The 18,275-nt window shown below is 40.3% G+C and overlaps 1 protein-coding gene across 1 annotated transcript in view; it reads left to right on the forward strand.

The window, feature by feature from the left end:
• Positions 1-18,222, forward strand: part of irf9 (interferon regulatory factor 9) — a 57,532-nt gene extending 39,310 nt beyond the window's left edge. The window contains 2 exon segments of the mRNA XM_034167725.1: positions 13,620-13,735; positions 16,582-18,222. Coding sequence (XP_034023616.1) covers positions 13,620-13,735; positions 16,582-16,740 — 275 coding nt within the window. The 3' untranslated portion in view covers positions 16,741-18,222.
• The last annotated feature ends 53 nt before the right edge of the window (positions 18,223-18,275 follow it).

Below are 18,275 nucleotides of genomic sequence, written 5' to 3' on the forward strand. Positions count from 1 at the left end.
ACCAGCTCCAAAGACCTACAACATGATCTTGCTGCAGATAGTGTCTCTGTGCATCGTTCAACTATACAGCGCTCTTTGCACAAGAGATGCTGTATGATGCTGTAATGCAGAGGAAGCCTTTTCTTGTACACGCCACAGAGTCACTTGTGGTATGCTAAAGCACATTTGGACAAGCCAGCTTTATTTTGGAATAAGGTGCTGTGGACTGATGAAACTAAAATTGAGTTATTTGGACATAGCAAGGGGCAGTATGCATGGCTGAAAAAGAACATAGCATTCCAAGAAAAACACTTGCTACCTACAGTAAAATTTGGAGGTGGTTCTGTTATGCTGTGAGCTGTGTGGCCAGTGCAGTACTGGAAATCTTGTTAACGTTGAGGGTCACATGGATTCCAGTAAATATCACCAGATTCTTGAGAACAGTGTTCATGAATCAGTGACATAGCTGAAGTTGTGCCGGGTCTGGCTCTTTCAACAAGACAACGACCCTAAACACTGCTCAAAATCTACTAAGGCAGCCATTCCCAAAGTCAACAGTGCTACGGCCCCCTTCTAAACCTGACAAGTCTCTGTGGCCCCCCAGCGGTACTGACTATAAAATAGCACAAACAACAACACAGTCTATTTTTGTGATCATTTATTTAAGTCGGATAAAACATCCGTAGCAAAAATCCAATGTACAAACCTGGTTTAATTTATTTGTAATGTAGAAAATGTAAATACTTAAGTGTAATCAGGTCAAAGCACCATATTCGACATCTGTTTGAACATAATGAACACATAATATTTTAAGGGAATGCCTGAATTAATCCATAGCCAATTATCTAAATGTGATGGCCCGCATAAGCACAAACGTGCAAAATTCAGTCACTTGTATTTGAACCAAAGCGAACAGTGTTACAATCACTTCACCACCGAAGCAATAAAACATCAGAGTTGCCACATTTGCTCACCTAATGAGACGGATGATGCTGTTTCGCGGCTGCCAGTGTCTCAATGTCCGGCTGAATGGAGATAGTTTAGACAGAGATCTGGCTCACGTTTAGTCTGTTTCTGTACTTTGTTTTCAGTGCCACTAGTGCTGAAGATCCAGTTTCACAAAGATAGTGGTAGTAAACGGCATAAGAAACTTAAGTGCTTTTTTTTTTTCTTTTTCCTTTATTTAACCAGGTAAAAAAACTCATTGAGATTAAACCTGTTGGGTATTTTCTCCTCCAAACATTCTTAAAACCTTTGATAAGACGGAGTCAAGAAACAACCAGTGAGACAGAAAGTCAAATTAATCTCGCGCCGGAGTGCAGCCAGGCTGTACACCAAGGCTACACTAAGTCTGGCCTGTGCTCCCGCTCTTTTTATTAGAGAAGCCCTCATTACATCATAAAACTTGTCCTAAGGGGGGGGGGGGACAACGCGAGACAAGTTTCTTCCCGTAACATAACACATACGTCAATAAGTGCAGCTGTAAGGAAAAACAGTTTTCTTTCTTTACTCTTATCGTCGAGGTCAGCACATCCCGTTCGTCTGTTGCAGTTATCAGCTGTTGTGCATCTGCCTGGAGTGTCCTGGTCTTCACACTAAGCATCACATCACAACAGTCAAAACAACCTTCAGTTCTTTTACTCCCAGTCAGCCTGACCCCGTCATGCTTCACTCCAGTCGTTAGCGGCTACGAAAACAAAGTTGTATAATAATAATAAGTACATCCAGCTCTTCATTCCCAGTTCAGATTGACCCCAGCATGCTAAAAACAAGTTGAATAACACGTACATTCTCAGGGTTAGGTGCAAAACAGCACAACACCGTTTTCATGAGAAAGAAGACAAAGGTACAAATGTTAACAGTGATAACATATATACAAAATCTTTAACATTCCCCTCCTGTTTATCGCCTGTTAAACATATAGTAGGCATCACCCCAGCTTAGCACTTCTTTTTGAGATTTTCACTAAGAGGTTCATCATGGTATGTTCTGTAGGCTTACACCCCAGAGGTGACGTCATCATTGTCATCATCATCGGTGTCTGGGTCATCATACGTTCATTGGTCTGGGTACAGGTCATGAGAGTCATCTTCCTGTTCGTTGTCGTCTTGCCCCAGGAGCGGATATGATGCTGGACCCCCTCCTGGTCCTGGACTTATTGCTGTGGTTATCATTCTATTTACAAGGCCTCTGAGACATGGAATACACAACATCCACACAATGTTAGAATTGCAGCAAATACTGCTATAGACACTAATAGTGAATAAATCAAAGACCTCCATCTTCCCATCCCTTCCAGCCACCAATCCCAGCCTTCGGTGTTTACTCCACTGTGCTCTTTCATCTTCCTGTTCAACGTCCTCAGCCCGTCGATGGCTTGAGTGAGACTGCCATCTGCAGCTGTGTTGTTGGGAATGAATGTGCAGCATTGTTCTCCGAACATGGCACAACACCTCCTTTCTCTGCCAACAACATATCCAGAGCAATACGATTCTGGAAGGCCATAAGGGACGTGGCTTCTAACTGTGAATGGACAGCCTTAAATCCTTCCTCAGTCCAATTTCCTAATTTCTGTACATTGTAGTGGATGTAGTTTATTCTGTCCACGTTTTTATTAATTGAACACCACCAACAGATGGAGATTCGAATCCAGCTGCTATTTGATCAACCAGTTTATACTCGTCAGGCACTCCTCTGGGGACTCCTATTGCATCAATATATGTTGGATTTCCCACTCCTTTCCAATCTCTTTTTACTCTATGTCTGACTATGCCTTTCTGCCAATCTTCAGGAATAAGAGAGGCTGCATATGTCGTGACGTCTTCAGTGGTCATGGGTATTATCATGTCCCGTGCTTATGGCTTTTAATAATAAGCCCAATCCAAAAAAGAAAAGTAGCATAACAAGGACTGTCCATGGGGTCCAGAAACCCTTGTTCTTTTGTTTTTTTCCTTCGCCATTTCTGCACACTACAGCACACCTATGTTCAGAACAGTGGCTTCTCAATGTCTTCTGCTAGCTTTCGTGTCTAACCTGGATCTTAACACCAAGCTCACACACTATTACTATCTTGTCCTACTGTTCTTACTGTTTGTCTGTGTCTGCAGAAATGACTTTCTTACAGTGAGTTAAATGAATCCATGTACTTCTTTCCCCAATTTTCAAGGCCGTGGGTGTTGTGAGTAGTACTTGATGGGGCCCTTCCCATTTAGGTGAATGCCAGTGTTTCTCTTGATGCTTCTTATCAACACCCAGTCTCCAGGTACCACTTTAGGGTCTTCCTGTGGAGAAATGGGATCATCAGTGTTTGGAGCTCTCCCTCGTTGTCTTTCTAACATCTTTCTCATGTAATCTGCCAAATTGGCTTCCTCAGGTACATCCCAAATTTGCCCATAATATGGCAATCGATATTTTCTGCCAAACAATGTTTCATACGGTGTCAACCCCATGGTACTAGTTATGTTTATATACATTTTTACCAAATCTACACAATGTGTCCATGGTCTGCCTGTTTCTTCCATTGTCTTTCTAAGTCTGTTTTTTACTGTTCCATTCATCCTTTCCACTAATCCGGCACTTTGTGGATGATAAGCACAATGATTTTTGAGATTAACCTGTAGCGCTTCTCCTACGTATTGCACTATTGTATTAACAAAATGCGCTCCATTATCTGAATAGACTGTTTCTGGTATTCCAAATCGTGGAATAATGTCTTTGCACAATGCCTTAGCCACTGTAAGTGCATCTGCATGTTTTGTAGGGAACAATTCTACCCATTTTGAGAAGGCATCAATTATGACTAAACAAATTCCTTCCCTTCATGTTTGCTCAGCTGTATATAATCCATATGAATCACTTGAAAGGGATATTGTGGTGTTGGAAATTTGCCTCTTTGGGGTCTCAAATTGCCTTGTGAGTTGTGTTTTGCACATATCATGCATGCTCTACAATGCTGTTTTGCATATGCATCGAACCCATAAAGACAAAAAATAGATTGCAATTGCGATATCATACCCCCTGATGAGACATGCGTCACGCCATGGCTCATAATAGCTGCCCATTTAAACATATTTTTTGGCAATATGGGTTTCTTTTGTGGTCATGCGTACAAATCATTTGCATACGTAGCTCCTTTATTTATCCACATTTGTTTTTCTCTTTCAGTTGCCTGCTGTTGCATGTCAGCAAGCAGTGTATGACCTAAATGCAAATCCGGAGGGGTGTCATATAGGAGAAAAATAGAAAGAGCTGTTGCTGCCTTTGCGGTTTTGTCAGCAAAGTCATTTCCTTGTGAAACACTGTCAGAGCCTTTGGTGTGAGCCGCACATTTGCATATAGCAATTTGCTTAGGCAATCTCACAGCCTTCAGTAGTGCAGTTAGGAGAGTGGCATGAGTCACTGGCTTTCCAGATGATGTCACCATTCCACGCTCTTCCCACAGTTTGCAAACACATGCACTGTGCTGAAAGCGTACTGGCTGTCTGTATAAATTGTTACAGCCGTACCTTTAAACAGATAGCAAGCTGCAGTTAAAGCAACTAATTCAGCTGCTTGTGCTGAAATGAGGATGGCAATGAAGCAGAATCCAATACTTCTGAATTTGTGACAACAGCATATCCAGATTGTGTTTGTCCATAAGCGTTTTTAGTGGAAGAACCATCCACATACACAATTGTACTGTTTGGGATGGGTGTGTCCTGGAGGTCTGGGCGTGCTTTCGTACAGACCGTAGCTACATCAAGACAATTGTGCGGCTCACCATCCTCAGGTAAAGGTATCAATGTGGATGGATTCAATGTTGTACAGCGCTCTACCGTAAGATGTGGTTGTGATAATAGCAAGGACATACACGAAAGATGTCTTGCTGGGGACAAAAGGCTCATGTTTGTCTGCAACAGAAGTGCAGAAACTGCATGTGGAACTTTCAATGTCAGCTGATGGAATAGAACAACATTACTGCTACTTTGAACAGCCATAGAGGCTGCAACAACAGCCTGTACACATGGTGGTAGAGCACTTGCTACTGCATCCAATTTAGATGAGTAGTAGGCAACTGGCCTCAATTTTGAGCCATACACTTGAACCAAAACACTAGTCATGAACTTATTCTTACAATCAACTGTTTGAATGAATGGTTTACTATAATCTGGTAGTGCCAAAACTGTGGATGACACTAATGTTTGTTTGACTTTTACATAGGCTTCCTCAGCATCTTTGTTCCATTCCAACACAGTTGACATTGAAATATCATCCTTGTACATCAAATCAGAAAGTGGACTAGTCAACTCTGCATAGCAGGGAATCCATGCCCTGCAGTAATTTGTCAGTCCAAGAAATGACATCATCTGCTTTTTGGTTTGTGGTTTTGGAGCGTGCAAATTGCTTCCTTCCTGTCAGACAGGATCGTGCGCCCAGTGGCTGATAATTCATGTCCTAAATATTTTACTTTATCCCTACACAACTGAACTTTGTTTTTACTCACTTTGTGGCCATTATCAAATAAGAAACATAATAATGCTACTGTGTCAGTTATGCAGTTTTCTCGTGTGTCAGAGGCAATCAAGATGTCATCAACATACACCAATAGTTGGCTATCTGCCGGTGGAACGAAATTGGCTAAACATGCTGACATGACTTGAGAATAAATAGTTGGACTCTCTGCGTAACCCTGCGGTAATCTGGTAAATGTATATCGTTGTCCCCTAAAGGTAAAAGCAAACCAGAATTGACTATCTGGGTGTACTGGCACAGAGAAAAATGCATTACTTATGTCAATTACTGAGAAACTATTAGAATTTGGTCTCAGCGAATTTAACAAGGTGTGTGGATCTGGAACACATGGTGCTCTTTTAATCACAGCAGCATTTACTGCCTGCAGATCTTGAATCATTCTCCACCCTACTGAGGGCGGAGCCTTTTTTACAGGAAATATGGGTGTGTTACATGGTGAATCTGGACATGGCACTATTACTCCTGCTGTTAATAAATTCTCTATTACTGGCCTGATTCCTTCAATTGCATCAGGTTTCAATGGATACTGTCTTACACATGGTCTGTATTCTGTTTTTGGTCTTATAACTACAGGTTGTGCATTTTTTATCAGTCCTACGTCTTGAAGGACCTGTTGTCCACAATCCTGATGGTACAGAAGAGAGAAGATCATCCTCTTCAGGACTCAACTGAAACACTCAGGATTGTGAAGTGGACACATCAATGTGTGTTCCAGCTGTCAGCACCAATGAGACATTAACTGGCACTTTATACAATTTAGTTGATGGACTGAACTCCGTTCGTGGTCCAACTCTGCTCCAATCAGTGGCTGACAAAGCTGTTATGACTGTCAGTCCCAATTCTTGCCATTCTGTCAAATATGGCTTACAAAGTGACACATGCAAAGGCATACCTGTGAATCTCAATTTTAAAACGTCTTCAGTGGCACCTGTCACTGTTATGACAGCTGTTGAGTTGCCATCATGAATCAAATCGGTCATTGTCAGCTTCACAGGTGAAATGTTTTTCAATTTGTTTTCATACACTGGTGTTCCTGGCAATATGCCACTGTGGACTCTAAATACACTCTCAAATCTGCATCTAAACTCTGTCCATGGTTCTCCTTCTTTCTGAGTTGTCCTGGTAATTTCAGTATAATTTATCTTTGGTCCTAACACACCTTTTGCACGTGTAATCATAGCTTCCACTCTTGTTTTCAAGACTAGATCATCATGTGTCAGTGGTACGCCTTGTTGGTCTGCAGGATTCCAGTCTCCGCGTATCTGACTCCATTTAGGGCCACATGCTTTCATCCACACCTGTTGGACTTCAGGTCCATTAAGGTGGTAAGAATTTCTAATGTTTTCTATATCCTGCATAAATCCCTCAATATCGACATGTGGCGATGGTATCATGTCGACTGCTGCTTTGATATCATCAGCATTCCATGTTCGATATACGAGCATGGTTGATCGCTGTCCTGCTGTTCCTGCACGAGGATTTGGTACTTCTATCATAGGATAGGCATCTCCCTGGTCACTGTGTTCCACCATGGGAGGGGCTGTGGGCACTTTCGCTTGACTGCGTGTTTGTGGTTTTTCTTGTTTTTCACTTTTTACCTTAGGTTTTACTGCCAAATCATACTGTGGTGGCGGCACATCCTCTGGTAGAGGAGGATATAAAGGTGTTGTTGTCACCGACGATCCAGCCGGCGGTGGTTGTTGAGGCTGTTCTGGTTCTCTGTGCTGAATTATCACATCTTCTTCTGCCTTACCTACAGCTTTCTTTTTCCTTGCTTTCTCTAATCGTCGCTTCTCTGCTCCCTTCCGTCTGTTCTCTGCTTCCTCCTCCCAAAATGCCACTAAATTGGCCCCTACTTTCTGCATCTTTTTCTCATCACCTTTATCTTCCTGTTCTAACTCCTTCTTTAGCTTCTGTATACTGATCAGGTTCAGTCGTCCGTCAAAGTCATGTTTATTTATCCAGGTCTCCAATTTCTTTGTTGCTTTTGGATTTTTTGCTTCCATAAATTTCCAGTCGTCAGTTGATAAATTTTCCTTATTTTTAGACGTCTTACCCCCCATTTTTATTATCCCTTGTTATAATTTGGACTTCAGACGGGGGCACACCTAGGGTGTTCTAAATCTGAAGTTTTCACTTTCTTTGGACGTGACAATTAATTTGCCGTCGTGTGGTTGATTCCTTTCACCTCCCCGTAGGAAGCGGAATCACTTGCCTCCGCATCCACACACACGGTTGTCACTAACGTTGTCCAAAGTATTACACTTTCACACAGTTATTTACACTTACACAAAACACTATTTACACATAGAAACACTTTTAATAATCGTACAGGTATTCTTATGCCAGGGGAGCTCGCCCTCCCGTGAAATTTAACTAATGTCCTGCATTAGGGGACTCCGCTGTCCCTGCGAGATTTAACTGCCTTTTTACAGTGCACGTATTTCTACCCGGGATTTCCCTTACGTATTAAAACAGAGGAGTCCGTACCCTCCTTCGGAATTTAACTACGTGCGTCCCTCACAACCGTAGAGGAGTCCGCCCTCCTCGCGGATTTTAACTGCTTTACATTAACAGACGATTCCACACCATCGCTTACGGAGTTTAACTGTTTTATGTGATCTGATCACCACTCACTCAGTACTGTTACAAAGAAATTCTACTCACTGACTCGACTTCCTGTCTGTCTTCTTTGGGAAAATCTCGTCAGCCAGACGATGCCAACGGTGGTCGACAATTGCAGACACGATCAATCGATCGGACCTTGGCCAAGGATTTACGTCTGGACTTGGCGACCCCCGCCGGACACCTCCGGTGTTGTTGAGATCCCGGACGTAGCCCCCAGTCAATGTTGGGTATTTTCTCCTCCAAACATTCTTAAAACCTTTGATAAGACAAACAGAGTCAAGAAACACCAGTGAGACAGAAAGTCAAATTAATCTCGCGCGGAGTGCAGCCAGGCTGTACACCAAGGCTACACTAAAGTCTGGCCTGTGCTCCCGCTCTTTTTATTAGAGAAGCCCTCATTACATCATAAAACTTGTCCTAAGGGGGGGGGGACAACGCGAGACAAGTTTCTTCCCGTAACATAAACACATACGTCAATAAGTGCAGCTGTAAGGAAAAACAGTTTCTTTCTTTTACTCTTATCGTCGAAGGTCAGCACATCCCGTTCGTCTGTTGCAGTTATCAGCTGTTGTGCATCTGCCTGGAGTGTCCTGGTCTTCACACTAAGCATCACATCACAACAGTCAAAACAACCTTCAGTTCTTTTACTCCCAGTTCAGCCTGACCCCGTCATGCTTCACTCCCAGTCGTTAGCGGCTACGAAAACAAAGTTGTATAATAATAATAAGTACATCCAGCTCTTCATTCCCAGTTCAGATTGACCCCAGCACGCTAAAAACAAGGTTGAATAACACGTACATTCTCAGGGTTAGGTGCAAAACAGCACAACACCGTTTTCATGAGAAAGAAGACAAAGGTACAAATGTTTAACAGTGATAACATATATACAAAATCTTTAACAAAACCTCTTTTTCAAGAGTGACCTGGCCAAGATGGCAACACAAAAGAAAAGTAGTTACATCAAACACAAAACACACACATTCAAGAAACAGAATTGCAATACATAGTTACAGAACGCAATTACACAGTCCAATTGTCCTTAACTCTCTATCCTTTGATTGTTTTAAATTCTCCCAAAGTTACAAGATGTGTCAATTTGAGGTCCTTCTGCAAAATATTCCATGTGGACGGGGCAGCAACTTTAAAAGCCTTTTTGCCCAATTCAGTTCTAACTCTTGGGACCTGCATCAGTATAATGTCCTGAGAGCGCAGGCTATAAGCACTGAGGTTTCTACACATATATGAACACAAATATGAAGGCAGAAGTCCAAGAATACATCTATAAATAAAAATCAGCCAATGAGAGCGTCTACGAATAGACAAGGATGAACAATGTGCAGTGGCATATAGTGAGCAGTGATGTACACAATAACTGCAGCCAGTAATAAAACGTAAAGCACAATGGTATACAGCATCCAATTTCAATAAAAACTGATGAGGAGCATTCATAAAGAGCAAGTCTCCATAGACCAACAAGGGCAGAAAGACCGTGGTGATCAGTTTTTTCTAGCTTGCAACGAAAAACGTGATTTATTTCTAAAAAAGAAACCCAGTTTCAGTTTAAAAACAAGTTTATCAATATGCGATTTAAGACAAGTTATCATAAATTAAGATACCCAAGTATTTGTAAGATGTGACCGTTTCAATTTCTGCTCTGTAAATGGTTGACAACTTAGGAAGGGAAAATGGAAGCTGCTTACCATTTGAAAACAGCATAGTCTTTGATTTATCAGCACCAACTTGAGCTGTTTCAAACGGAGCTGAACAGTGTCAAAGGCCGACTGCAACAACTCGAGGGATTTTAAGGCTGAGGAAGCGAAACAGTAAATTAGTGTCATCAGCATAAAAATGTGACGCAGCATCAGACAAATCATCAAAAATCATTTTCTTTAACACCATACTGATATGCTGGCAATATCACCCAAGTCATCCTGAGGCATACATTTTTAACTTATGGTTAAAATTTTAACCAAACTAATTTTGGACAAGTTATCTAAAATTACTGTCATGTCTGAAGTTTTATAAAGTGAAAATATCAGGTGTATGTTTTAGTTTTAAAGTAATGTGCTAATTTTTAAGGTTTTGTGACCACATGCTGTGTCCAGCAGTGCATTATGGGTAGGATAGTGTAATCTCAGTACGTTCATGACAGGGCAAATGCATTTCAGACACTCTGTTCAGGCTCCACGGACAACAGCATTAAACTCTAGTGCATAAAACTCTTGTGAATATATTCTCTGGGTTTATAGACGTTATTGTATTTGCGTTTGTTAAATTCCACGCATCTTAAATGTAGCAGACACGGATTATCTGGAATTTTGGTTTGGCAAGTTTTCAAGGCCTCTACTGCCATCTACTGGCCAGTAGTGTTGATGGCAGTATTCTCCCTAAGTACTAAGCATCTGGGCACCAGTAGATGGCAGTGTTCTATTTATTTTGACCCCGGTTATATCACATGGTTGTCAAATCAACTTTTGGCTTTGCAAATGGATTTTTTTTTTTTTTTTTTTTTTTTTACAAATTAAGTTTAAAAACAACAACAAAAAAAACTACAAGACAGCTCTGCGGTTTTGCACATGCACAGTGCGAGTGGTTGGATGCTTGTAGCTCTTCAGCAGCCAGACCAGAATAATATCAAACAGATTTGATTTTCATTCGACGATTTGTTTTTTTATTCATACGATTGCCGATCAGGAGGTGGTCGTGAGATGCTGAACGCAGCTTGTTACTCCTTGTATACTACACGATGCAGGACGCGTGATTAACCTGAAACTCAGTCCAAAAAATTCTCGCACGAATGAAAAATCATCTGAAAAAGGGCCAAAACTCGCACAGTGTAAAGCCAACATTTATGTGTCAAGACAATATTGAGTGCATGTTTTCAACATCATAAAACATCCGCATGGAACAATATAATAAAATGAGCGCATATTCTCTCCACATGCAAAACATTTGTGATGACACTTCCAGGGCTCCGTAAAAATGCCTGTTTTTACAAATAAAAAATGGAATATTTTACAAAAGCACATTTATCTGTAAACACCAACACACGTCACATTAACGTGTTGGTTTACATAATGAATGACTGAACCAATCAGTGTTTAGTAGAGGCACTTTTACCCAGAATCCTTTGCGATCTGTCTGTGTTTGTTACAAAACCTCATAATTAGTGTATTATTCAACATTAAAAGATATGTTATATTTAAACTTTGTACAAATGACAGACCTGACATTAATGGAATTATTCTATCAGTATTCACACAAAACCATAAGTCAGTATGCCTTTATTTTTCAAGACCTCCGCCTAACCGGAGCATTGTGATTGGTAGAGAGCTGGCTTTGTGGCTGCTCTCAGGCTGCTTCTATGCTGTAGCTATGTAGCTTCCAGCAGGGGGCAGCATGTTTAAACATAGAAGTGCTGGCTCATTGTTTGGGTCTTTGGTCCCTTAAGATGCTTCCAAAAGGGATTGTGGTGTTAAAACTCAAATTTAGCTGGTTAGTAGTTGCAAATGTACCAGAGACAATACTGGAATTTATCGGTTATCTATAACTTCCGATACATTTTTGGGTGGTTTATCTTTATCAAAGATAACTTTTCAGTTATCCATTATCTGTTATCGAAGTTAATTTTTTGGTTGGTTTATCTTTATCAAAGATAACTTTTCAGTTATCCATTTATCTGTTATCGAAGTTAATTTTTTGGTTATCTGTGCCCACCACTGGTGCTATGTGACTAAAAAGAGTATATTTCTTATTGTTACATGGGAAACAAGGTACCAGTAGATTCAGTAGATTCTCACAAATCCAACAACACCAAGCATTCATGATATGAACACTCTTAAGGCTATGAAATTGGGCTATTGGTAAAAAAAAAAAAGTAGAAAAGGGGGTGTTCACAATAATAGTAGCATCTGCTGTTGACGCTACAAACTCAAAACTATTATGTTCAAACTGCTTTTTTAGCAATCCTGTGAATCACTAAACTAGTATTTAGTTGTATAACCACAGTTTTTCATGATTTCTTCACATCTGTTAAGCATTAATTTTGTTGGTTTGGAACCAAGATTTTGCTCATTTACTAGTGTGCTTGTGGTCATTGTCTTGTTGAAAGACCCATTTCAAGGGTATGTCCTCTTCAGCATAAGGCAACATGACCTCTTCAAGTATTTTGACATATCCAAACTGATCCCTGATGCCTGGTATGCGATATATAAGCCTAACACCATAGTAGGAGACACATGCCCATATCATGATGCTTGCACCACGCTTCACTGTCTTCACTGTGAACTGTGGCTTGAATTCAGAGTTTGGGGGTCGTCTCACAAACTGTCAGCGGCCCTTGGACCCAAAAAGAACAATTTTACTCTCATCAGTCCACAAAATATTCCTCCATTTCTCTTTAGGCCAGTTGATGTGTTCTTTGGCAAATTGGAACCTCTTCTGCACGTCTTTTATTTAACAGATGGACTTTGGGGGGGATTCTTGCAAATAAATTAGCTTCACACAGGTGTCTTCTGTCACAGCACTTACAGGTAACTCCAGACTGTCTTTGATCATCCTGGAGCTGATCAATGGATGAGCCTTTGCCATTCTGGTTATTCTTCTATCCATTTTGATGGTTGTTTTCCATTTTCTTTCACGCGTCTCTGGTTTTTTTTTTGTTGTCCATTTTAAAGCATTGGAGATCATTGTAGCTGAACAGCCTATAATTTTTTGCACCTGCGTATAAGTCTTCCCCTCTCCAATCAACTTTTTAATCAAACTACGCTGTTCTTCTGAACAATGTCTTGAAGTCCCATTTTCCTCAGGCTTTCAAAGAGAAAAGCATGTTCAACAGGTGCTGGCTTCATCCTTAAATAGGGAACACCTGATTCACACCTGTTTGTTCCACAAAATTGACTAACTCACTGACTGAATGCCACACTACTATTATTGTGAACACCCCCTTTTCTACTTTTTTTTTTTTTTTTACTAATAGCCCAATTTCATAGCCTTAAGAGTGTGCATATCATGAATGCATGGTGTTGTTGGATTTGTGAGAATCTACTGAACCTACTGGTACCTTGTTTCCCATGTAACAATAAGAAATATACTCAAAACCTGGATTAATCTTTTTAGTCACATAGCACTACTATTATTCTGAACACTACTGTATGTCTTGGTCTCTCTCTCGTGCTTCTCGGAAAACCGCCATCACCTGCCTCCACCAGGTTGTCTATAAAAACAGAAGTACTGATGGGATACTGTAAATGTACAGCCTCCTATTTACAAAACCAGAACATACATTAACTCCACATTTCTGACTGTATATGAGATAGTAATTCAATGCATTTTTGAGAAAACTAAGAAAACAGGGTGATGGGATTCACAGTTTAAGCAGTTTGTGTTTTTGGTAAATGGCATTATGGTTTGGAATTCTTAGCTCATAAGCCTGGTAACAATCTGTAAGCAGTAAATGATTTGACTGGGAACAAACAACTGTGATGTTTGTTTTTGCACAGAGCTGGAACACTACAGGTCAAATGGGGGCAAGCCTCCTCAGTGCGGCATCACTCTGTGTTTTGGAGAAGAGCTGAGTGACAATGACGACGTGTCCGAAAAACTCATTATTGTTCAGGTAAGGATTCTCTCTTTGTCCCATCAAAACCTCATCTACCAGCAGTTTTCATGGCTGAATCTTTGGTTTAGTAAAAATCTGGGGCTGTATTTACAACCCTAATTCCAATAAAGTTGGGACGTTGTGTAAAATCTAAATAAAAACAGAATAAGATTTGAAAATCATATCCAACCTATATTCAATTGAACACACCACAAAGACAAGATATTTAATGTTCAAACTGATACTTTGTTGTTTTTGTGCAAATATTTGCTAATTTTGAAATGGATACCTGCAACACGTTTCAAAAAAGTTGGGACGGCGCAACAAAAGACTGGGAAAGTTGATGAATGCTCAAAGAACACCTCATTGGAAACAGGTGAGTCTCATGATTGGGTATAAAAGGAGCATCCCCAAAAGGCTCAGCCGTTCACAAGCAAAGATGGAGTGAGCATTACCACTTTGTGAACAGCTGTGAAAAAAATAGTCCAACAGTTTAAGAACAATGTTTCTCAATGTTCAGTTGCAAGGAATTTAGGGATTCCATTATCTACAGTCCATAATATAATCAGAAGATTCAGAGAATCTGGAGAACTTTCTACATGTAAACGGCAAGGCCGAAAACCAACATTGAATGCTTATGACCTTTAATCCCTCAGGCGGCACTGCATTAAAAACCAACGTCATTGTGTAAAGGATCTTACTGCGTGGGCTCAGGAACACTTCAGAAAACCATTGTCAGTTAACACAGTTCGTCGCTACAGCTACAAGTGCAAGTTGAAACTCTACCATGCAAAGCAAAAGGCATACATCAACAACATCCAGAAACGCCGCTGCCTTCTCTGGGCACGAGCTCACTTGAAATGGACAGACGCAAAGTGGAAAAGTGTGCTGTGGTCTGATGAGTCCATGTTGCAGATTGTTTTTGGAAATCATGGACGTTGTGTCCTCTGGACAAAAGAGGAAAAAGACCATCCAGATTGTTACCAGCGCAAAGTTCAAAAGCCAGCATCTGTGATGGTATGGGGGGGTGTTAGTGCCCATGGCATGGGCAACTTACACATCTGTGATGGCACCATCAGTGCTGAAAGGTACATCCAGGTTTCGGAGCAACACATGCTGCCACCAAGCAATGTCTTTTTCAGGGACATCCCTGCTTATTTCAGCAAGACAATGCCAAGCCACATTCTGCACAAGTTACAACAGCGTGGCTTCATAATAAGAGTGTGGGTGCCTGCCTGCAGCCCAGACCTGACGCCCATTGAAAATGTATGGCACATTATGAAGCGCAAAATACGACAAAAGAGACCCCAGACTGTTGAACAACTGAAGTCGTACATCAAGCAAGAATGGGAATGAATTCCACCTACAAAGCTTCAACAATTAGTGTCCTCTGTTCCCAAATGCTTACTGAGTGTTGTTAGAAGGAAAGGTGATGTAACACAGTGGTAAACATAACACTGTCCCACCTTTTTTGAAACGTTTGCAGACATCCAGTTCAAAATGATCAAATATTTGCACAAAAACAATAGTTTATCAGTTTGAACATTAAATATCTTGTTTTTGTGGTGTATTCAATTGAATATAGGTTGAAGAGGATTTGCAAATCATTGTATTCTGTTTTTATTTACATTATACACAATGTCCCAACTTCATTGGAATTGGGGTTGTAAAAAAATACACATTTTAAATCACAGACTAATCATAATCTCAGGACATATAAATTTATCAAAACTTGAACAAGCTTAAGAAATCCTGAAGTAGCTCCCGGTGCAGTGAGTGCATGCTGACATCAGTGTGTGTGTGAATATGAGGCATTGAATTGAGGGGAAAACAATAGAAATGCAGTCCCTTTACCATTTTATTTATCTGAATGGTGAGCTTTGATCCTGTGACCTTTGATCCCAATCATCTATCTTTGATCAGTCACCCATTATTGGTGTTGGTGAGTGATCACTGAATGTTGCCACAGTGGTTGTTTTCCTTAACATGTTTCTGTCTTGCTTTGATCCGGCAAGCAGATTGAGAGGCATCAGGATCAAATATCACAGATCAAAGGCGATATCTGCCTGTTGATCAGAATTAAAGTAGTCTTTTGCTTACTCTGTTACAGATACCTAGTTATCATCTGATAAAGCAGTTACTCTGTCAGTTTTCATTGCAGAAAGGTTTCCCAGTTAGTGTTATTTACAAAACAATTACATAATTTAGTTACTTTTATAGTTGCCCAAAATCAATTCACTGACCCTTCTACTTCTGCTCACTTACATGGGTCTAGTTAGTCAGTTGCTCTTTGGTCAACTAGTTATAGATACTGGTACTTTAATTCCCTTAGCATGCTAAAATCACTCGGATACGGTTACTCAAATTCACCGTTTTCTTTACTCCGTTACATTTACCAACGATACTAACTCAGATGAACAGGATCAGGATCAAAGAAGCAGAGATCAAATGCAGGATCAGGATTTAAGGGGCCAGAAACAAAGGTCAGAGGTAAGACCTGCACGCTAATCCAGATCTGGACCAAATTTTAATCAGCCACTCCTTGACCCAATTTTACATCTCCACCAAATTTTGATTTTCTCTTTGAGATATCCTACTGAATAGCTAACTCACTAAGAGCAAAAAAAAAAACAATCTCCTTGGCTGAAATAAATCAATTATGAACAGTTGTTAATTTAACTGAACATAAGTTTAGATAATAAAAGCAAAACATGAACTCAGTGTAACTTGGTGTAAAACTGAATTTTGCAGGCATGTCCTTGCTGTCTCCTACACAGAAAGTCAATGTTTACGCAACACTTCAGAACTGAAAGAGTAAGAGTTTGCAGTTGTGAAGACTGAGTGTATGTTTCACTCCTCTGCAGATCACTTTACCGTGGGCTGAAGAGCAGGTCCAGAACGCACAGTCCTTTCTTCAGTCCATTTCCTTCCTGCAGACTCTGGCCAGCCAGTCTCCGCTTGGAGAGATAACTCTGAACCTGGTCACTATACCGACACCTGAGATCACCTGTGGCAGCGTCTGAGCCGTTTACATCATTTACAGTAAATAACTTGATCAGGCTGAAGGGCTGAGCTCTAATGTAAATATTTCTCATTTGTTCACTTTATCATGGATGGTTTCTTAATATGCAAAACCATACAATCAGAACAATAATGTCATAACTGTTTTTGTTGGTAACATATTGCTCACTCCCAATGTGGCACAAAACAAATGTCAATATTAAGAAGTGTTTAATGTCTGTGTAACACTTTTCATCATGGAACTCAAACAGTGAATCTGAGGCATTTGAACTTGTTTCTCATCGGTATTTTTGGGATTTGAACTTATTTCTCATCTGTGTCTTTAAGCATTACAATTGAACTTTATACAGATGACATGACTTTATTTCTGAAAGTCCACAACTTGGGTCCCAGAAGATCTGAACTGCATTTCTAAATTCTTATTACATTATGCAATAAACTGGTCTTAATCCTGTTCTGTCACAGTGGTGCACGGAGGAAACATAAAATTCCACCTTAACCGACCAGCAAACTAAACATCTACATTTATCCAAGTTTTCACAGTACGTCTCTTGCAGTGTAGCTTATCGAGAACTGATTTGCAAGTCAAAAGATGTCCAGGCTGAGCTGAAATTTCATTTTAAGTCTATTTACACAAAGCTGTACAACCTTTGAAATTTCACAAAGCTGACGTAATTTAATTTCTACTGAAATCCAACTATTATAAAGTAGGGTTATTTTTGTAACGTGCTGCAAAATTACAGCTCATTTTAATGAAGAGGACATATTTACCTGAGTGGAAATCCATAGGGAATATTTGCATTTAATTCTTACGCCATCTACAGGAGGAAGCATGTGTGCGCAGGTGTTAAGTTTTGAGATTGTTACCTGACCCATTTACTTGTGTGTTGTCCCAGGGCGTCCATGCTAAAACATCTGTAACATGTCTTCTAAATTACTTCAGGGGTGTTATCTGGTTACAAAAATAGTGTTTTTAGAAGTGTTTATTTCTTGCAAAATTTTACAAAATATGAGAAACATATTGGATTTATACAGAAAATAGCCATTTCTGAGCATTTTCTGCCATTTTGGTTTATTTTGTTCGACCAAGCACCCACCTGACGTCATACTGCCGTTCTTTATTCTGATTGGCTGTTGCAGTGCCCTTCCCAGCGTCCTTGTGCAGATCGGGAGCCTGCACGTGATCTATGACATCACTACAAAATGAAGGTCATGGCGTGTGATGGCTTGATTTTCTACCCATCGGGGTTGAAGTTTCAAACAGTATCAATTTTGATCATATTGGCAATGTCATATTATGAATTCCTTATTTAAATACTAAGGAATAATAGTGGTGCCAAAGAAAACTATTGTTGTAACTTATGTCTTAAAAAACAAAAGCCGAACATTTTTACTCAGATGTTTGCGAAACTAATTTAGCCTGCCCTAGGAAAGAAACATCACATTTGGACCGACCCTCAAGTATCATTTTGTCAAGTAGCATTAAAAAAAATACGAGAGACCCAGAAATCCCACAGACATCTGTGTCACTGTTCAA

This window comes from Thalassophryne amazonica, chromosome 1 (assembly GCF_902500255.1).
Source record: "Thalassophryne amazonica chromosome 1, fThaAma1.1, whole genome shotgun sequence".
In the NCBI taxonomy this organism is placed as follows: Eukaryota; Metazoa; Chordata; class Actinopteri; order Batrachoidiformes; family Batrachoididae; genus Thalassophryne; species Thalassophryne amazonica.